Source organism: Camelina sativa, chromosome 8 (genome assembly GCF_030686135.1).
Source record: "Camelina sativa cultivar CO46 ecotype springtype chromosome 8, ASM3068613v1".
Lineage (NCBI taxonomy): Eukaryota > Viridiplantae > Streptophyta > Magnoliopsida > Brassicales > Brassicaceae > Camelina > Camelina sativa.
This window is the reverse complement of record NC_141887.1, coordinates 26,345,054-26,365,345: the sequence shown is the minus strand read 5'-3', so window position 1 is coordinate 26,365,345 and position 20,292 is coordinate 26,345,054. Positions and strand designations below refer to the sequence as shown.

Sequence of the window (20,292 nt, the reverse complement as noted above, 5' to 3'; positions counted from 1 at the left end):
CCCTACCCGGTCTACTAGTAGTAAAATACTAAAATCGTATCCAAAACTCTGGCCGACAAGTAGGAAAAAAATAATAATCCCCCAGCTTGCTTAGTATAACGATTTGAAATTTCCCGTCTACGTCTACGTCGACGAGGTTTGTGCTTCGTTTCTCTTTTTCTTCTTACCTCCGAAAGCTTTATTTATTTATCTACAGAAACTCTCTACTGTGACGTCGATTCATTCATTTTAATTGAATGATTTAGTTACGATTTAGCTTATCACCGTCTCCGTCTACGTCTAGGGTTCTTCTTCTTTTCTCTAAGTCGGGGAATTATCGTGTTTGTTTGTTTTGATGATGATGATAGATACGATCTTGTTGCAGGGTTTCTTCGATTTGATTTCCATCAATATATATATATTGCGTTTTTACACGTCTTATCTTGACAAATTTTCGATAACTAACTTGCATTGGATTCTAATTGTGAGTGAATTGTTTTCTCTCTAAGGGTTTTGATTATTGGAAAGCCTTTTCAGAGAGAGATGGAACCCAAACCGACGACATATGGTGTTATGCGTCGCATCCCTCCATCATCGTTCACATACTATCCATACGCCACGGGGTCAGTGATAGATGCTACTCTCTTGTCCCTTCCCTTTTGAGAGTTTGTTTGCCTAGCTAGCTTGAAAACAGCTGACTTCTTGTTTTTGTAGGACGTCCTCTGGGAAAGAGCACATTAGAGAGGAGCTTGTACGACTAGGAGTTGAGCTCTCAGTCTCTGTAGCTGAATCCATGTTCTTGCTCTGTGATGACATTCACACCATGTTGTGGTTCTGCTTTAAGCTGTGGAGATATACATTACCTCCCTCCGATCCTGTGTCAGAAAGGCTGCTTCGCGTTTTTCACTATGTCTACTCAAAGGACATCAAACCCAAGAACACGCCGGTTTGTTGTCCGGATGGTGGCAACTCGGTCCAATGGGAATTCGTCAAGACCACTTGGAAGGATTTTACCGACGGGATCATTGTTTTGAATCGCCTTGTTTTGCTTCTCAGGAAGAAAGATTGCTCTTTCGATGATCGGCTGTTATCTTCCGCTGTTGAAAAATACAAGCAACAAGTTCTCAAGAAGCTAGAGGAAAAATTGGCGTCCGCAAAAGATGTTTCGGAGCTGAATGGTTTTGCCAGGGAGACTGTTGCGTCTAACATTTCTGACCTGTGGAAGTCTCTCTTTGACGACGAAGAAGCTGGCCAATCAAGTCCAGAAGTGACGAGGAATAGGATTCCTAGCGACCTGTTTCAGCCTATATTGGGCGATTCCTGCCATTGCGAGATACCGACACTGCCCGTTACTTCTCCTTACATTCTAGGGTCAGTAGTATTTTACCTGTGGCCCCTTTGAGACTTTTCCTCAGTACTCACTCATGTTACACACAAAGTCTGACTTCTTCTTTTTTTGTTGTTGTTGTTGGGTTGTCACTAGGGCTGGACACGGGACGGGTACCCTTGAATTTTCTCATACCCTTTACCCGACCCGATCCTAACGGGTAATAGAAAAAAATTACTCGTACTCGACCCATAAATAGCAGGTACCCAGAAAAACGGGTACCTGGAAAAAAATAGTTGACCCTTTAAATACTCGATCCTTTACCCTTATCCGGAAAAATGAATATCCAATAAAAAAAATTGTCAATAATCGCAATAATAATTTCATATTCCAAAATCCGAAAAGGAAAAATTCATAAATGTATACAACATATAGATCCAAAATTAGAAAATTACAAACTTAAAAAATAAAAATAAAATATTAATTTAATTGGGCGTCGTGTATATCATTTCAGTTGGACTAAGTTGAACTTAGGCTTTAACTTTAACTCTATAATATATTTATAAATTAATAATAATACAAAATATTAAAGGGTATTTACGGGTCGGGTAACAAAACGGGTAAAAGGACGAGTAACGGGACGGGTATTGAAAACTAAACTAATACCCTATACTCGTCTCTTACTCACGAGTAATATAATTATAATACCCTTTACTCGACCCTGAAGCTGCGGGTACCTTTTTTCGGGACGGGTACGAGCCGAGTAACGGGTCGAATACGGGTAACGGGTATTAGTGCCCAGGCCTAGTTGGCAGGGCAGCATTTGCAAAGCAGGGGATTAGTGAGGAGGTTGTGCAACTAGGAGTTGAGCTCTCGCTATGTGTGGTTGAGTCGATGTTCTTGCTGTGTGATGAAATTAGGAGTGTGTTACAGTTCTGCTTGATGTTGTGGGGAGATTTAGAAAGGAACATTGGTAATCCCGCTGGGGAAAGGCTGCTTCGTGTAATGCATCATGTCTACTCAAGAAATATCAAATTACATAAGAATGGAGAATATCATCATATCGGTGGTGGCAATAAGTCGTCGGTTCAATGGGAATTGGTGAAGTCGACTTGGGGGGATTTAGGTACTGGAATCAGTTATATGCACAACCTTGTCATTATGCTCGAAACAGGAAACGGTTCAGATTGCCGAGAGTATACGTCTCGTGTTGAAGAAGCTCTGAAGGAGGTTAAGGAGAAGTTGAGGTGTGGCAAGGATAATTCAGAGGCGAATGGGTTCGCGAGGGAAGCGATGAAGTCTGTCATTTTGGACATGTGGAAGTCTCTCTTTGACGATGAAGGTACGGAAGATGTATGGGCTCGCAAAGTGAGGAGGGAAGAGATTATTTCTGACCTCTTTCCTCATTTGAAAGAAGAAGAGTATTAAAGCTACCATTTTAGTTTCTCCTTGCTTCTTTCTATCGGATTAGACCATCTCCATTCATTTTAACAAAGTTATTTAAAAATATTTTATTATAAATTTTGAAAAATGTTGACTTCATTGAGAAAATTTGAATTTTCATGGTCCAATGGTTGATCCTAAACTTAAGGTTAAGAACTTATGATTACTATGACTATAACCAATTAGTGATGCGTTCACTAGAATAATTAGAACTTGTACATAAGAGGGAATGCATTACAACTGCCAGATAAACATAGTAGCACTGATAAGTTAAACCCCAAAGGATGAGATTCACTGTAACGAAGAGCGAAGTTGAAATGCCGCTGAAACTGCGAGACAAGCCGTGAGAGCTTTATCGAGCTTTATCCATCTTGTTGAGTTCCTTGTCTTATTATGAAACTCAGCTGCGGTAGAAACCAAATCGTTGAATTCAGCTCTGCTACTTGATAAGAAAAATGCTATCATCCAAGTAAAGAAGAGAGGAGGAAGCATATGACAGCTGAGAACTTGATCTGAAAGCCTCTAGATCCATCAATTCAGATAGCAGAGACAAATCAAAACAAGAGAAGAAAAAAAGCAGACAGAACCAGGACAAGAATTCAACGAGAGATTCTAAAAACGCAAAAAAAAACTCTTTCTTGTAAGTGATCTAAGGAAAAGATAAGGTTATATTAACAATCACCTTGAGTGAATTTCTCCAAATTATAGATGTTTCTATTATACACGGAGATTAATGTCTCCAAATTATTTAAAATTAAGGGTTTTTGACTTTTGACCTAAAAACCCAAAGCGACTGATTTATAACCCTTCCGCGCGGGTCGCGCTCTCAAACTCCGAAATCAACCATCCCAAACGCAAAAAATTAAGCCGATCTTGCTCTCGCTCTCGCATCCATTCATCTCTGTTGAATTCTCATCATGGCGACTGCTGCTGATTCTCGGGCTGTCAAGTCACATAGCAACTCTGAAGGAAGGAAGAGATTTATGGTTCGTAATTCACTTACGAGTTTTTTGTAATTGAACTTTGATCACATGCATGCTCTCTCTAATTTAACTTAACTATGGTTTCTTACTCAGTTTAAGAATTTCGCCGAGAGAGTGAATGAAATTGAAAGCAAAGTCCTCAAAGTCTTTAGGAGCTTACATAAGGTGAAGGATGAGCCTTCACAGGGTTCCACATATCTCAAGGATTGCCTCGTTGAATTCAGGGTATTTTTTTATTTTTTTTTATCATGTTTTCCCTTCTCAAGTTTTAATTTCCGTATTAAAGTTTCGTTCAATTTGGTTTGGTTTGGTTTAAACGCAGGAACTGAATACAGCGGCGGATTTTATCTCGTTTTATGAAGAAATGCTGCCCTGTGTTCAAACTCTGCCGTTGGTTGTGTTGCATCAAGATTTAATCTTCTCTAAACTTGTCTCTGGTTTACATATCAAAGCAAGATTCTCTCTCGAAGCCTTTCTCTGGTTTTGTTATCTTCCACACTCTTAACTTCTTCTTATTCACGATCATACTGATACAGAATTATTTATAATCTCTGGTTTTTTCAATTTTTTCTTCTTTCTTTCTCTGTTTTGCTTAGGTTGATATATGCTTTATCGAGGGATCTCTTGGACGGCTTTCTTCCGTGAGTATTTTTTTCTTTTTCTAATTCTTTTCAGCTGCACAGTCCTCTTTTATGGGTTTTTGGAAGTTCTCAGGATAATATATTAGATTTTCCAGGCACACTCTGTAATTATCTGACTTTGTGGAAGTTATTGCTTTGAATTGTTTTCACTTGTGTGAACTGATTTAGTAACCGCCCTTAAATGCAATGCTTACAAACTGCTATTGAAATTTTGTTGTCTCGCTTCCTTCTCTTTGCATTTGCGTACATTGGATCTTATATCTTCTAACCAATTGTTGCTTTTGTCTAGCTTCCTTCCGCGGCTTGTTAACTCCATAGTGACTCTCCTGAAAAATGGTGGACAGAAAGAACCAGATATTCTTGAGCAGGTTTTTGCTCTCTTGTCTAACATATTCTCCCCTCAGGACAGTGCTTAATATTATCTTCTTTTTTTTTTTTTGGCAGATATTCGTATCATGGTCGCACATAGTGCGGGATCTGCAGAAGTATCTCATATGCGACATCGAAGGTATTCTCAGGTAAGTAGAATGAGGAGGTTTATCTGTTACTAGCAGCCTGACTTAGGTTATTTGCTATGGACTAATATTGTAGTTGTCTTCCGTTAAGGTCAAAATACATTTAAAACACATATTGTAGGGGTTTCTTAAATCTTACGCTGTAGGGTTTTCTTTACTTTCTAAAAGAATCTTCGTTTGATGATGTAGGGATACATTGGAGCTGAGGTATTACCCCGGCGAACATATCTTCAAATTGATGTCACCTTCCATATCATTTTTGTTGAGGACTGCACGGGATGAGCAACTCGAAATAGGTGATGAATTGATTTTCATTTCTCTCTCTCTCTCTTTTTGTTAGTTTCATATCTATGTTAGGGACAGTCCAGTTGACTCTTGTCCCATGAACATTGCAGGGATCAAAAGGATCCTCTCCGAAATTGCATATCCACTGAAAAAATGTGGAGGAGATAGTATACTATATCATGTGATGAGGGGTACCTCTGAGCATCTCCATTCCAAAGCTGGGAAGGTTTTGAGTTTCTTGCTGAAAGATTCAACATTGTCCTTGGGTGTTCAATTTCCTCAGGGCAAGTCCTCTTTTCTAAACATAGCGTTGGAATATTTCATTAAGTCTAATGATCTCTGTTTCGCATGTAAATTAGTTTAGGAATTAAGTTTAGAGAATGGGAAGTTGGTGTTGGTTTAATCCTGAATTTATACTCCTAAGCTGTTTTACATGGTTCCCTTTCTTCTGATCTTGGTTGGACCCTGTATTTCGTTTTCCAGGTTCTTGTAGTATAGTAGAAGCTTTGAGTTCAACTTTGCAAAGAATATGCAAGGATTTTAAAGCAGAAGAATTATTTGTTATGTGGAACTGCCTGTATGAAGAAACAAAAGAATCAATCAAAAACAAAGCAACAGCTCATTTAAGCCGACTCCTGACTCTGCTTACGTCAGTTGTTAGGGTTGAGAAAGGTCTCAAGGTTTATGGTGAGTTATTAAGTAATCCAAATTTTTCGACTTTATTGCTGTTGTTCTTTCTTCTGTGCACCCATTAAAACATACATTTTCATGATCGTATTGGCAATTTATGTCGTTGTCAATGTGTAACAGATTACCCATATTTGGTTGAACTCGTGAGCCAGATTGTGCCAACTTTTATGGATTCCTCTGCTGTTCTTGATAAAGTTATGGGACTAATGCTATGCACCATTGACAGTCCCAGTGCTGCCAATGAAATGGAATCCATTGCTTCGCAATGGGCCCCCATTTTTTCCGTGAACTGTTCGAGGTATTTGGTATACAATTGATCTGTTTATACTTTTCAACGTTAAATTTTCTATGTTTTTTATAATTGAGCATGCAATCTTTGCAGTTTGCTAAATTTTTTGCGGGAGTTGCTAGGGAAGGATAAATTAGTTCTGAAAGCCTTTAGTAGTAATATATTAAGGTAAGACCCACGTCGTTTTTTTTTCTATTACCTCTCTAACTCTGCCTCTCATTTATGTCTTTAGTGACTAACTTGTGTATTGCAGATCGATCAACAATATGATTTTGGTGTCTCCTGAGGAGGTTATTCCTCTGTTACTATCACTGTGTGAGAGTGAGCCAACAAGTCATGACAAGGTGAACATCATAGATGAATCATTTGAGAGCAAATTTGAGAGAATTCATGAGTTCTTGGAAGAGAAGATTAAGAAAATCCAAACGAATATAGAGAATATAGGATTAGCTCAAACTGAAGAGGCTGAGTTGGCTGCTGCTTTTGGAGCTATCAAATGTTTTCCCTATTTTAAAGTGGATCCATCATTGCTGATTTGCTTTAAGAACACTCTCATACAGCATTTGTCAGTCTCAGTTGGTAAGTTTTTGCCATGTCATTCAGGTCTTATTTCTTAGAAGTTATCACATAACTCAACTTTTTCATGCTTTTTCAGTAAATACTTTTAGTGCTCCGGAACTGATGTGGCAGAGCTTACTTGGTGCTGCTTTGAGGTCATGTCACAAATTCTCTTCTAGTGGAAGACTCATCGACAGTGATCTAGAGGAAGCTTTGTCTCTTGCTAAATCTTACAAGTCATGTGTACAAGTGCTGTCTCCTGTGACTGACTATTTGGATTTTGTGTATAGGTGAGTTTATATGTTCTGGCGGTTTGTATATTCAGTATTATTCTTCTCCATGTTTAATGACTCTGTGATGGTACACTGATTCGTTTTTTAATCACAGGCCTCTATTAGCTAAGAATGATCTCTCTAAGGCATGCCCAGAGCTCCAAGCAAATATTGCTGAAGATGCGTTTGACATATTTTCTGAAAATTTATGTCACTCGAAAAAAGACGTCCGTCTTGTGACTTTAAGGATTTTGTGCCATTTTGAAACTTTGTATCCCAACCCTTCTTTTGAAGAGCATCCTCCAATGAAGAAACTGAAAACTGAAGTCATTCAAAAGTCTTCCCCTGAAAGCAACAATGTGAGTAGATATCCTTACTTCGGTATTCCAAAAGCTTTATCCTCAAATCCTGATTGTATTACTAACAGTAATATCTGTAATAACTTATTCCCTTCAAATTACCAGGTTCTTCAGTTATTGAAAGCAATCGAGGAGTCTCATCTCACAGTATCGACTGAAAGGGAGTTGGTCAAGGGCATTAATACAATACAAAATTATCTCTCTGCTGGCAGGATACATGACACATATGTGCCACTTGTATTTAAGGGAATGATAGGGTTATTTTATAATCAATTTTCTGAAATATGGGAACCCGTATCTGAGTGCCTTGCGGTTCTTATGAAGAAGCACACAGGAGCTGTGTGGAATGATTTTGTCCATTATTTGGGGCAGTGCCAACTAAAACTTGAAGCACTCGACAGTCATAGTGAGAATGAAAACGACAGCATTTCACAGATGCATACTGGTAGGGTTTTTTGCATCTCTTACAGTATCCTTTTCATCTATATATCTTTTTTCTCTTCTTTATAGTTCTAATGTTTGTCTTATTCAATCTGCAGGTCTGATAGAGCGTTTTAATTCGTCTGATACCACACGGTCCACACCTACTGGAAAAGTAGTATCTCTGTTGCTCAAGACCTTACAAAAAATTCCCTCTGTTGCACAGTCTCGAGTCTCTGATCTTCTCCCTTTGTTGTTGAAATTTTTGGGATACAACAGCGAAAATCCTTTGAGGTAATCATAGATCACTACGTCTTTTGTTCTTGAAGAGTAACTTAATTCATCTGTTGCCATAAGTCTTTCTCTCTACGTTGTAGGGTCGGATTATATAATGGCGGAGCTTGTAAAGGGGAGGAGTGGAAGGGTTTGCTTATACAATGGTTGACTTTACTGAAGTTGATGAAGAATCCGAGGTCTTGTTGTTTTAGTCAGTTTGTAAACGATGTTATGGAGAACAGGTTTGTTTTGATAATCCACTGCTCTTTTAAATATCTTGGAGTAAGATAATTTCGTTGACATCTCTCTGCATGCGTTTTGTGTTCTTTGGATGTTTTACCAGGTTCCTGGACCATAATGATGCTGAAATACAAATGAGTGTCCTAGAGTGCCTTGTGTTGTGGAATGACTATCTACTCCCACACCGCCATCGCTTGGAGAATTTGATCAAACCAAAAGAACTGAGAGAAGAGCTCGCGACCTGGAACTTCTCCATGGATATCGAAGAAGCTCACAGATGTCATTTTGTTTCTCTTGTAATCAGGATCCTCATGCCTAAAGTTAGGAATTTGAAGACTTCAGCGTCGCGTAAGGTACATACTAATATTTTCTTTTTAGTTTACTTCACCTTTGCCAATGCGGGTTATCATTTAGGTCTCAGTAAATTTTTTTTTCATTTTCTTTTCTCAGCATACAAGTATTCGTCACCGGGAGGCGGTTCTTGGCCTTATATCTCAGCTAGATGTTAATGAACTTTCTCTGTTCTTCGCATTGTTGATGAAGCCTTTAAACATCATATCAGAGAAAACAATGGACTTGTTTTGGAGCTCAGGCAAAAGCTCTCTGGATTATTTCCAAAAGTCGAATTTCCTCAAATCTATCAACGCCGATTCTATTTCGACCTTATCCTGGAAGAAGAAATTTGGTTTTCTTCATGTCATACAACACATACTTGAAGTCTTTGATGTATTACATGTCCGACCATTTCTAGACTTTCTGATGGGATGTGCTGTCCGGCTATTAATAACCTATGATCCAAATATCGACGAAGAAAAGAGCATTGATAAAGAGAGTGTTTCAACGTATCACGACCAGGTAAAATTGTTATAAGGTTTCCGCTCATGTCATTTCTTTGGAACATATTGACTGACTCTGTTTTTTTTTTTGTTTGGTGTAGGCTGGCAGTTCTTTAAAGCAGTTTAAAGAGTTGAGATCCTTATGTTTGAAGATCATTGCTCGTGTTCTTGAAAAGTACACGGATTGTGATCTTGGCTCTGAGTTCTGGGACCTCTTCTTTTCTGCAGTGAATTCGTTAATCAAGAGTTTTAAGCAGGAGGGTTCTAGCAGTGAGAAACCAAGCTCATTGTTCTCATGCTTCTTGTCGATGAGTAAAAGCCGCAGTCTCGTCACCTTGTTATGTCGGGAAGAGTCTCTTGTTCCAGACATTTTTTCAATTATAACAGTGACCACAGCTTCAGAAGCTATAAAGTCCTCTGCCTTGAGTTTCATAGAGAATCTGCTCTGTCTTGAGAGTGACTTGGATGATCATGAAGATGATGACCATATGATCAAAGGATTCTTAGATCCATATATAGAGGCACTGATTAACAGCTTGCATTCTCTTTTCCGTTGGGATAGTTTGAAAAGGTAAGGGCTCTTGTTAATTAAAAGACTTATTTACTTTCGTCTTTTGTTTCTACTTCTTTTGTTCGAAAAATAAGCGGGGTTAATTATGAGCAGGAAAACATTCAAGTATCATGGAGAAAGAGAGATTAAGATACTTAAACTATTGTCGAAGCACATCGGAGATGAATCTAATGTAATGGAGTATTTGGATATCTTGCTGTCTTTCTTGGATAAACGTGTGAAAGATTCTGGTATGGTTACTGTTACTCATTTCTTTTCTTGGTTAGAATTTAATATTGATTGTCTATTGTGTGACTGTCTTATTGTTTATACAGATATTCATCGTGAGGCTTTGGTAGCCATTAAGGACATCACATCGTTTATTGGGAGTGAGAGTACTAGCAAAATTATTGATACAATCTCTCCTCTGCTTGTTGATGCTGCACCTGATGTTAGATTATGCATTTGTGATCTTTTTGAATCTCTTGCAAAAATCGACCTCTCTCTGGATCTAATGGTAAGTATACAAATCTCTGTTTGAAGCTGTGAGTCATTTACTTCCCATTTTGTTTTGAGACTGTAACAAACTACTGGTTGCGTCATCCTACAGGCGAAATGCGTCAGCGATATGAATGCAACCTCACCTATGGAAGTTGATGACCTTGACTATGAAACAATAATTAAAGCTTATGCAAAGATTGATGCAGATTTCTTTACCAAATCCTCGGAGCAGCACATGATGATTATACTCTCACAGAGTTTATACAACATATCATCATCAGAAGTTACTTTGAAGGATTGTGCATTCAACCTCTTGTGCACTTTTATTAAATTTTCAGCTTCCATACTTTGCCAAGAGGCTTCAGCTCACTCTGATAATGGCAAAGAGGTTTCAAAATTTGATGCAAGCTGGACAGGAGATCGTGTGTTGTGGATTATAAATAAGTTTATTTTGAAACACATTGGAGATGCACTAAACAGAGGAATTTCTAGTGGAAAGGTACTGCTTTGTAAGATGGATATCCTTGGCTCTCTTGTTTGCATTAAAGATTCTTAGAAACGAATAATTTTGCTGCAGGAGGAGATTCTCTTGATACGCAAAATGGTGACAAAACTTCCAGATTCCGGGAATCTTGCTGCATTCGGACCCTTATGCTCTGAAAACGATGACGTTGATTTCTTTAAAAACGTCCTTAGCATTCAGGTAAAATGACTCCTTCACATTTCGTATCTTTGCAGCTTATAGTTTATGAAAGATGATAGAAACCTTATAGTGACTTTTATTTCTTTTAAATGTCTTGTAGATATACCGTAGAAAAAAGGCGATTAACCGTTTTTCCAAGGAGATCAAAGATAGCAGTCTGCCTGAGGTGATCTCTTTGCGTCTCTTAGATTCTTTGAATTCTATTTTTTTGTAGTGTCAATATGACCAATGGCTATTGGGGTTGCAGGGCGTAGTGAGAAAACTTCTAGTCTCCGTGTTTTTCAACATGCTGCTTGATGGAGAAGGTAAAAAAGGTCAAGACAGAAAAGGTCAGAATAGAAAAGGTCAAGATAAAAATGTTCAAAATCTCCAAGACGCATGCGCAGAAGCCCTTGCATCCGTGTCAGCTCATATGAGTTGGTGTTCGTACTACGCTCTGCTGAATCGGTGTTTCCGTGAGATGAAGACGCATACGGAGGAGAAGAGAAAGCGTCTGCTGAATCTCGTCTGCTCGATTTTGGACAAATTTCATTTTGCAAAAGATGGTCACGAACAGGAGGTTAGGACTTGCCTCGAGAAAACCTTGCTTCCCAAGATACAGAAGCTGATGGATTCTGAGTCTGATAGTGTTACTCTGAGAAGCTATGTAGCTGCGGTGAAGGTTCTAAAGCTGCTCCCCAAAGAGATAATGGACTCAAATCTTGATTCTCTAGTTTATAAAATTTCCAAATTTTTGAGGCATCGGGAGGACCGTACACGTGATGAGGCCAGAAAGGTTCTGGCTGCTTGTTTGAAGGAACTTGGACTGGAGGGTTACTTTCAACTTTTCCTTCAAAAACTAGTTTCATTACTTAAAAAAGGATCTGAGGTGCATGTGCTCGGGTACACTGTCAATTCCATCTTATCGGAGTGCCTGCCAAACCCTACGGGTTGGATGTTGGATCATTGTTTGGAAAATCTCCTTGATGTGGTGGAAGCTGATATCCTTGGAGATATTGATGAACACAAAGAGGATAGAAAATATTCATTGAAGACGAAGAAAGAAACGAAAACACGCAAGTCACTTGCTACTCTGAAATTGATTGCTGAAAATGTAACGTTTAGAAGCCATGCATTGAAGCTCCTTTCTCTGGTGACTAGACAGCTGCAGAGGCCTATGACTTCAAATTTAAAATCCAAACTGGAGGATATGTTAAAGCATATTGCATTTGGTATTGAAGGCAATCCATCTGTGGATCAAGGAGATCTTTTCTGTTTTATATACCACCGTGTGGAAGATGGTATTAACAACAGGAGTTGCCTTGGAGACCAAGCGTCTTCTCTACCATCCAAAAAGAAAAGGAAATCGAGACATCTGCAAGAGACTTGTGGTGGTAAGTCATGTCCACATCTCATAACCGTGTTTGCTCTGGACTTATTGGACAACAGACTGAAGAAAATCCAACCCAGCAATACTAATGAAGAGCTGGTGTCGAAGTTGGATCCATTTGTCAAACTACTTGTTGGGTGCTTGAGCTCTAAATATGAAGATGTTGTATCTTCATCTGTTAGTTGTTTCACTGCATTAATAAACTTACCTTTGCCCTCTCTCAAGTCTGAAGCAGGTAAAGTGATAACCATCACTGCTGAGTCTGCAGTGAGTTCCAGTAGTCATCTTGTGCAGTCAGGCAAAAAGCTTTTAAAAGCTGTTCTCGGCAATGAAAAATTCATTTTCTCATCTGAGGAGTTGAATATGCTGATTCAGCTCCCCATGTTTGTTGATCTGGAATCGGATCCATCTGTGGATTCATTGAATGCTTCTCTTTCACTTCTCAAGGCCATTGTGAAAAGAAAAGTTCCGAAGATATATGATGCTGCGGATCAGGTTTCCAAGTTGATGATCACACATAAGGATGAATCAGTCTGCAAGAAGTGCAAAGAGTTACTTATAGATTTTTTGGTGAATCATACACTCTCTAAGAAACGCCTAGAAGGACATTTTAACTTTCTGCTGAAAAATCTGAGGTATGTATGTGCACTAATTAAGCTTTGTGGAAATATGGCCTCGTATTTTGTTTCAAATATTAACTGTATTTTTCTTCCACCAGCTATGAACATTCAAGTGGAAGAGAAGTAGTTCTTGAGGTTCTTGAAGATCTTATCAAGAAATTCTCACAACCTAAACTCGGGAAGCAGTCAGTTCTTGACCAGCAGTCTCAAATCTTGTTTGTTGAGCTTACTCGTCGCTTGGCAACTGATGATGCTAAAGATTCGCTGTCCAAGATCTGTGATTTGATGGAACTTCTGATAGGTCGCACTAGTAATTATAAATTCTGTCTTGAGCTATGTCTGGGTTGGTATAAGCAGGAGAACACACAGGCTACAGCAGCACAGGTAAATTGCTCTGAGGGCCCCGCGCATGTTCTGCTTGACGATAGTTATATATCAGATCAGTAGGAATTATATGAAATAATTTATAACTTGACATGCTTCTTATTGGGAATTTATGGCTTGTAACATCGTCACAAAGCTTTGTTTTTGTGGTATGTGCGTTACTTTTTGCGGCTCTCTCATTCATTTGTTGGATGGCTGTGCAGGTACTGGGATTTTTCATTGAAGTCAGGAAGGAGGCATTTTCGGAGCAGATCCAGAGTATATTGTTGCAGGAGGCTAAACCGATTTTGGAGTCTGCTGTACAGTTGCAAAATAATACTGTTGAGGAAGGCAGCATTCCTTTCTGGAAGGAAGCATACTACTCTCTTGTGATGATAGAGAAGATGCTCAAGCAGTTTCCTGGTTTATGTTTTGAAAAACATTTAGAGGTAATGTTGTCAACAAATCTAAGTTGTTGTCTCGTTAATCATTTCAATATTTCCTTTGATGGTCTATAATGATCTTTTTGCTGTTTCTCCTTTGAAAGAAATTCTCCTCTGAAAGAAATAACATAAGTTTTTTTTCCTTGTTACTTCAGGATGTATGGAAATGGGTGTTTAAGTTGTTGTTGCACCCACACGTATGGTTGCAAATTAAAACCTGCCGGCTCCTGAATTACTATTTCAAGAAATTAGCCGAGTCTCGGAAAACAGTAGCTGATTCTCTTCTTGGCAAGCCAAGTAGCCTTTTCATGGTAGCTGCTTCTCTTTGCTTCCAGTTAAAGATGAATGCCATTGCAGAAGAAGGCAACGACCAAAACAATGATCCTACTGAAGAAGATATTGTCATACAGAATATTGTTTTTGCCGTCTCTGGTCTTCATTTAAGGATTGGACAGTCAGATCATGAGTACTGGTCCAGTCTTGACAAGGATGAGCAAGCGGAGTTCCTTGAAGCCTTTGTACTATATGATTCAGGGAAAGTAAGGTCTACTTTCTTGGCTCTTATTTCAGGCAGCGAGAAATGCCAAGATGATGTAAGAAAGGTATTAATTGGAAGTTTGCTCAAAAGAATGGGGAAGCTTGCCCTTGATATGGGCGTGATTCATACGAGAATCGTGAGAATTGTGTTGAGCGTGTATAAAGAATTTGCGTCAAAGTTGAGTCAAGAAGACTGTCGCCTATATGCCTACAGAATTCTGTTTCCGCTGTACAAAGTTTGCCAAGGGTTTACAGGGAAAGTCATCTCAGGTGAGTTGAAACAGCTAGCGGAAGAGGTAAGATACAGTATAAGAGACGAGAGGTTAGGTAGCCAAGTGTTTGTGCAAGTGTACAGCGAGATCAAAAAGAGTTTGGAAGCCAAGAGGGAGAAGAGGAAGCGTGAGGAGAAGCTAATGGCGGTGATAAACCCTGAGAGAAACGCAAAGAGGAAACTAAAGCTAGCTTCAAAGAACAAGGCTAACAAGAAAAGGAGGATTATAAGCAGTAAAATGGAAAGATGGTCACGCTGTTAGAGTTACCCTTTTGATTAGAACTGGAATAACTTATAAAAACCTGATTATTTTATTTCACCTCCAATTCATCATCTCCTGATCTCCAATATGATTGCGGACGATAGTTAGACTTTTCTTCAGTAAGAAGATACACTAGTAAATGTATTAACTAACTAGAAATTTAATTTAGCTGATTTATATATGAAATTTAACTAGAGATCAGTTGGGAGAGATATTGGAATAATTGAGAAAGCTTCTTCCTGGATTTCCCAGGTCAATCAAACAGGTTAAAAACTCTCTCCTCTAGTGAACAACGTTCACACCCTAGTTCACCTATGGATCACAACAACAAGTGAACTAAACTATAATGAATCACCCAATAAGTTTTTGTTTGACGGTAAGAAATAAAATTTATTTACCTCTCCCGGAGAGGCTCTCCGTTTCTCAGGATGCCAAAAAAAAATCAACCACTTTATCAATTAGTAAAATAATACTACAATAGTACAATCGTATTCTAAATTTTTTATCTTAGGGCCGACTAGAAAAAAAAAAAAAATCCCCGAGCTTGCTTATAGTATAACGATTTGAAATTTCCCGTCTCGACGACGACGAGGTATGTGCTTCGTTTCTCTTTTTTTTTTCTTCTTACCTCCGAAAGCTTTATTTATATATAGAAACTCTGATGTGACGACGTTGATTCATTTTGATTGAATGAATATAGTCACGATTTAGCTTATCACCGTCTTCGTCTTGTCTAGGGTTTTGTTTTCTAATAAGTTGGGAATTTTTGAAAAATCTGCATTTCTTATCGTGTTTGTTTTGATGATAAGATCTAGTTGCAGGGGGGGTTTGATTATTGGAAAGCCTTTTCAGAGAGATGGAACCCAAACCGACGACAGATGGTGTTATGCGTCGCATCCGTCCAGCATCGTTCATATACTATCCATACGCCACGGGGTCAGTGATCGATTTTACTCTCTTGTCCCTTCCCTTTTGAGAGTTTGCATGCCTAGCTTGAACACTGACTTGACTTCTTGTTTTTGTAGGACGTCCTCTGGGAAAGAGCACATTAGAGAGGAGCTTGTACGACTAGGAGTTGAGCTCTCAGTCTCTGTTGCTGAATCCATGTTCTTGCTCTGTGATGACATTCACACCATGTTGTGGTTCTGCTTTAAGCTGTGGAGATATACATTACCTCCCTCCGATCCTGTGTCAGAAAGGCTGCTTCGCGTTTTTCACTATGTCTACTCAAAGGACATCAAACCCAAGAACACGCCGGTTTGTTGTCCGGATGGTGGCAACTCGGTCCAATGGGAATTCGTCAAGACCACTTGGAATGATTTTACCGAAGGGGTCATTGTTTTGAATCGCCTTGTTTTGCTTCTCAGGAAGAAAGATTGCTCTTTCGATGATCGGCTCTTATCTTCCGCTGTTGAAAAATACAAGCAACAAGTTCTTAAGAAGTTAGAGGACAAATTGGTGTCCACAAAAGATGTTTCAGAGCTGAATGGTTTTGCCAGGGAGACTGTTGCGTGTAGCATTTCTTACCTGTGGAAGTCTCTCTTTGACGACGAAGATGCTGCTGGCGAACCAAGTCCAGAAGTGACGAGGGATAGGATTATTAGCGACCTGTTTCAGCATATATTGGACGATTCCTGCCATTGCGAGATACTGTCACTGCCCGTTACTTCTCCTTACATTCTAGGGTCAGTGTTTTACTTGGCCTCCACTCACTCATGTTACAAACAAAGTCTGTCTTCATATCTGACTTCTTTTTGTTGTTGGTTTGGCAGGGCAGAATTTCCAATGCAGGGGATTAGAGAGGAGGTTGTGCAACTAGGAGTTGAGCTCTCGCTATGTGTGGCTGAGTCGATGTTCTTGCTGAGTGATGAAATCTGGAGTGTGTTACAGTTCTGCTTGAAGTTGTGGAGAAGTGTTTGGAGGTTCCGGAAAACTGGTAGTCCCGTTGGAGAAAGGCTGCTTCGTGGGATGCATCATGTCTACTCAAGAAATATCAAACCGAAGAATGGAGTGTATCACAGTGGTTACAAGTCGGTCCATTGGGATTTGATCAGGACGACTTGGGAGGATTTTGTTGCTGGAATCAGAGATTTGCACAATCTTTTTATGAGACTCGAAGTAAATGGAACCTCGGCAGGTGGACGAGAGTATACGTCTCGGGTTGAAGAATTGCTGAAGAAGGTCAAGGAGAAGTTGAGGTGTGCCAAGGATGTTTCAGAGGCAAATGGGTTTGCGAGGGAAGCGATGGAGTCTAACATTTTGGGTTTGTGGAAGTCTCTTTTTAACCGAGGTACCGAGGAAGCATGGGCTCGAAACGCGATGAGGCGTGAGATGCTTATGGACTTGTTTCAGCCTTTTTTGAAAGAAACAGAAGAAGCAAAACAGCAGCATTAGCCTAGTAGCAGGTGTCTTCTTGCTTCTATGTATCGTCGTACGTCGGAGTAGAGTTCCCTTGTTTTGTATGTCTCCGGACTTTGTTCGTTCCTGCCAACTTGTTTTGCTTGGTGAAATCATAAACTTTGGTTTGACTTGTCAAATTTAATCATGGATTTTTGCATAAATAACGTTTCGTTTAATCATGGATGTTTGCATAAATAACAATTACTTGATCTCCAAGATATTACTTGAATTGTAATCCTTTGAGATCCGACTCTAAATGCCTATAAACCAAGATTTTAATGTTGTAATTCATAAACTTTACCCGCAAAGATTTTGGTCTCCATCTAAGAGCGTTAATTATGAAACAAAAGAGATAATTAAGAGAATAATGTATATTATATCCAGGATGAGATAATGTTAAGCGTTAAAACAAGTACAAATACTAACTAAAGCTTGAACCAGACCACCGAGAGAATACCATTGCGTGTCATAGCCAGACTTATAACAGTTGATCGCTAGTTGTACAGAATGAGATTATTTTTTTTTTGTGTTGAAGGTTGATCTCGACCCACCCAGTCATTAGCTTGGAATTATGAAATGGTAGATAGATCTCCCCGAGATGCGGCTGACAAGAACATCTCCAACGTCAAAATCTCTTCCCAACATCAATTGTTTTGTTTTGGGGTCTGGTTCAACAACCTTGATAATCACCTTTTCACCTTGCCTGGCAACATCGACAGGTTGCTGGTCCTTCTCAATCCATGCAACACGTCCTATATTGATAAAAGCTTTGTGTGGAATGCATAATGGAGTCCCTACCTGAACCAAATTAAAAGAAGAGGAAGTTAAAAAAAAAACACCAAACACCGATTCTACCAGAGCTAGAAAGTGAAGAAAAGCAAACCAATACCATAAGTGAACCCTCAACGACATAAACTCCAACGACAATAGGGTCTTCCTTGTTAAGCACACACTTGGGTAACATGGAGAGAACGCATGGGGAGAATGCTTCATAACTCTCTGCCCTCGTGTCCCTTCGCAGCTCATTGGTATACTCCCTATACTGTTGGTGCAGTTGACCAGCGGAGTCGGCACAGATGACTTTGACTCCCAATGTGTCAGCTAGATGACAGGCCTCTGGAGTGAGCTCCACTTGAAGCGCGAGGACAGTTGCAAACTGTGGTTTTCCCCTCAGGCACAAATTTGTGGGCCTTCAAGATATCCTCAGGGGTGACAGGTCCTAGGCCCATAGCACTGACAGGAATATTAAACTCGGGCAACGGGGATGATGTCGTCAAGCCTTGGACCAAATTTTGCAAGGAATGGAAAGTAGAGGCCATAACATAAACTCCCTCCACATGCTTGCTCCATCTTGCTATCAAATATTCCAATTCATCTTGCTGCCTATCCAACCTCTCTGTCTTAAAATAAAACCCACCCCGACAGAAAAAGAAAGACACACGGTAGCTTTAATTTTGAGACCCTTCTTAATATCAACACGTACGGACCAAAGTCTAATAATGTACCTGTATTCTTAGCCGATTTGCTGTTTCTCCGAACCTATACGCCGCCCTTGCTGCACTTCGGATATCATACATAACATCCCTTATATTATCTAAGCTGGTGGTGTTCCTCATCCCAAAAGAAAAAGAAAAAAAAAACAAAGAGAGAGAGAGAGAGCGCGGATCAAAAACCCTAAATTATATATATAACTGTTTTAATGAATGAGAAATCTCCGTTCTTCTTTTTAAGGCCGATGGGCCCAACAATTTTCATTTTTTATTTATAATATTTATTGGAAGATTTTAGAGAAGTTTTCTTTGGTGAGTGTACAAACTGGATTTCCACAATGATTTTAGAGAAGTATACCCCAAGAATTCATCTGAAGTGATTCCGAACTTATACTTCATTGGGTTCAGTTTCATCTGGAAATGATCCAAGATATCGAAGCACTCGGCGAGATGCTCGATGTGTTGTTCTGCGATCAAAGATTTAACCAGCATATCGTCGATGTAGACTTCCATGGTTCTTCCAAGCAAACTAGCAAACATCATGTTTACCAGTCGTTGGTAGGTTGCTCCGGCGTTTTTTAGCCCGAACGGCATGACCTTATAACAATAAGTCCCCCTATCCGTTATGAATGCCGTTTTTTCGCGGTCATTCGAACTCATGGCGATCTGGTTGTAACCTGAGAAGACATCCATGAATGAGAGCAGCTGGTTTCCAGCCGTGGCTTCGACGAGACGGTCTATGTGTGTCAAAGGAAAGCTATCCTTGGGGCAAGCTTTGTTGAGATCGGTGAAATCCACGCATACCCTCCATTTACCGTTCTTCTTCTTGACCACGACTGGATTGGCCAGCCAGTCAGGGTACTGGACCTCCATTATTTGGTCAGCTTTGAGCAGCCGCTCGACCTCGTCCTGAACTGCTTTGGCTCGATCTGGACCCAGGCGTCGTCGTTTCTGCCTTACTGGTCTGAATGTGGGATCGACGTTGAGCTTGTGGCAGATAACATTGGGGTCAATCCCGATCATGTCCTTCGTTGACCAAGCGAATGTGGAGGACCGAGATTGCAGAAAAGCGATCAGCTTTGACTTTATGTGCTCCTCCAGTTCAGCACCGATGCCAACAGTTCGTGAGGGGTCGGAGGGATCGATGTTCACCTGAAAGATTCGGCACTCCGGAGACTTGAGGCGATCTCTTTCCGGCTTATGGGGACCGATAAGATGGTCCCCGCTCTGTAATTGCTATGCGTCTTCAGTCTTCCTCTGCTTCTTCTCGATAACAGAGCAAGTTCAGGCTACCCTCTGGTCACCATAAAGTGTGCAGATTCCCGTGGTGGTTGGGAACTTGAGGCAGAGGTGATAGGTCGATGGTACGGCCTGCATCGCGTATATCCATGGTACCCCCAAAGTGGCGTTATAGACTGGAGGCGCGTCGATGACTGCGAACTTGGTCTTCCGGGACAATCCGCGGGCTCGTACCTGCAACTTCACATCGCCCATCGAAAGTTTGGCGACCCCATCATAGCCCGTCAGAGTGCGGGATTCGGGTTTCAGTTGTTCCGGCGTGACACCCATTTTTTCTAGCGTTTGCCAGCATATCACATTGACGGTACTTCCCGTATCGACCAAAACCCGTTCAACGTCGAAATCGCCCATGGAGACTTCGATGACTAGAG

The 20,292-nt window shown here is 40.1% G+C and overlaps 4 protein-coding genes across 4 annotated transcripts; 3 read left to right on the top strand and 1 right to left on the bottom strand.

Moving 5' to 3' along the window:
- The first annotated feature begins 396 nt into the window (after nt 1-396).
- On the top strand, nt 397-2,755 carry LOC147940493 (uncharacterized). Its single transcript, XM_087461321.1, has 4 exons — nt 397-602; nt 694-1,368; nt 1,463-1,479; nt 2,109-2,755. Exons 1-4 carry the CDS (start codon nt 523-525, stop codon nt 2,732-2,734), a joined length of 1,398 nt encoding a protein of 465 aa, XP_087317447.1. The 5' UTR covers nt 397-522; the 3' UTR covers nt 2,735-2,755.
- A 243-nt stretch (nt 2,756-2,998) lies between these two features.
- Nucleotides 2,999-14,926, top strand: LOC104708231 (uncharacterized). The gene is made up of 29 exons (XM_010424767.3): nt 2,999-3,735; nt 3,826-3,957; nt 4,055-4,212; nt 4,329-4,373; nt 4,663-4,741; nt 4,818-4,891; nt 5,078-5,184; nt 5,284-5,457; nt 5,657-5,860; nt 5,984-6,161; nt 6,246-6,320; nt 6,406-6,731; nt 6,808-7,000; nt 7,098-7,341; nt 7,447-7,786; nt 7,881-8,055; nt 8,139-8,279; nt 8,381-8,630; nt 8,728-9,132; nt 9,215-9,684; nt 9,778-9,914; nt 9,999-10,180; nt 10,274-10,663; nt 10,742-10,867; nt 10,968-11,033; nt 11,115-12,871; nt 12,955-13,240; nt 13,444-13,668; nt 13,818-14,926. The coding sequence occupies exons 1-29, from the start codon at nt 3,667-3,669 to the stop codon at nt 14,730-14,732; spliced, it is 7,923 nt and encodes a 2,640-aa protein (XP_010423069.2). The 5' UTR covers nt 2,999-3,666; the 3' UTR covers nt 14,733-14,926.
- Nucleotides 14,927-15,104: 178 nt separating this feature from the next.
- Nucleotides 15,105-17,293, top strand: LOC104708232 (uncharacterized). Its single transcript, XM_010424768.3, has 4 exons — nt 15,105-15,324; nt 15,542-15,668; nt 15,758-16,417; nt 16,505-17,293. The coding sequence occupies exons 2-4, from the start codon at nt 15,589-15,591 to the stop codon at nt 17,124-17,126; spliced, it is 1,362 nt and encodes a 453-aa protein (XP_010423070.1). The 5' UTR covers nt 15,105-15,324; nt 15,542-15,588; the 3' UTR covers nt 17,127-17,293.
- A 347-nt stretch (nt 17,294-17,640) lies between these two features.
- Nucleotides 17,641-18,709, bottom strand: LOC147940492 (uncharacterized). Its single transcript, XM_087461320.1, has 4 exons — nt 18,638-18,709; nt 18,315-18,532; nt 18,022-18,280; nt 17,641-17,930 (listed from the first exon to the last, which is right to left on the bottom strand). The coding sequence occupies exons 1-4, from the start codon at nt 18,707-18,709 to the stop codon at nt 17,691-17,693; spliced, it is 789 nt and encodes a 262-aa protein (XP_087317446.1). The 3' UTR covers nt 17,641-17,690.
- Nucleotides 18,710-20,292: the final 1,583 nt, after the last annotated feature.

What these genes read in the sequence shown, in the direction of transcription:
- LOC104708231 (XM_010424767.3), top strand. Translation starts at nt 3,667, where the DNA reads ATGGCGACTGCTGCTGATTCTCGGGCTGTCAAGTCACATAGCAACTCT. An exon ending in AACCAGATATTCTTGAGCAG is followed by an intron (nt 4,742 to 4,817) that starts GTTTTTGCTCTC and finishes TTTTTTTGGCAG; the next exon opens with ATATTCGTATCATGGTCGCA. An exon ending in GGATGAGCAACTCGAAATAG is followed by an intron (nt 5,185 to 5,283) that starts GTGATGAATTGA and finishes TGAACATTGCAG; the next exon opens with GGATCAAAAGGATCCTCTCC.
- LOC147940493 (XM_087461321.1), top strand. Translation starts at nt 523, where the DNA reads ATGGAACCCAAACCGACGACATATGGTGTTATGCGTCGCATCCCTCCA. An exon ending in TACTATCCATACGCCACGGG is followed by an intron (nt 603 to 693) that starts GTCAGTGATAGA and finishes TTGTTTTTGTAG; the next exon opens with GACGTCCTCTGGGAAAGAGC.
- LOC104708232 (XM_010424768.3), top strand. Translation starts at nt 15,589, where the DNA reads ATGGAACCCAAACCGACGACAGATGGTGTTATGCGTCGCATCCGTCCA. An exon ending in TACTATCCATACGCCACGGG is followed by an intron (nt 15,669 to 15,757) that starts GTCAGTGATCGA and finishes TTGTTTTTGTAG; the next exon opens with GACGTCCTCTGGGAAAGAGC. An exon ending in ACTTCTCCTTACATTCTAGG is followed by an intron (nt 16,418 to 16,504) that starts GTCAGTGTTTTA and finishes TTGGTTTGGCAG; the next exon opens with GGCAGAATTTCCAATGCAGG.
- LOC147940492 (XM_087461320.1), bottom strand. Translation starts at nt 18,709, where the DNA reads ATGTATGATATCCGAAGTGCAGCAAGGGCGGCGTATAGGTTCGGAGAA. An exon ending in GATATCTTGAAGGCCCACAA is followed by an intron (nt 18,281 to 18,314) that starts ATTTGTGCCTGA and finishes ACAGTTTGCAAC; the next exon opens with TGTCCTCGCGCTTCAAGTGG. An exon ending in TCGTTGAGGGTTCACTTATG is followed by an intron (nt 17,931 to 18,021) that starts GTATTGGTTTGC and finishes AATTTGGTTCAG; the next exon opens with GTAGGGACTCCATTATGCAT.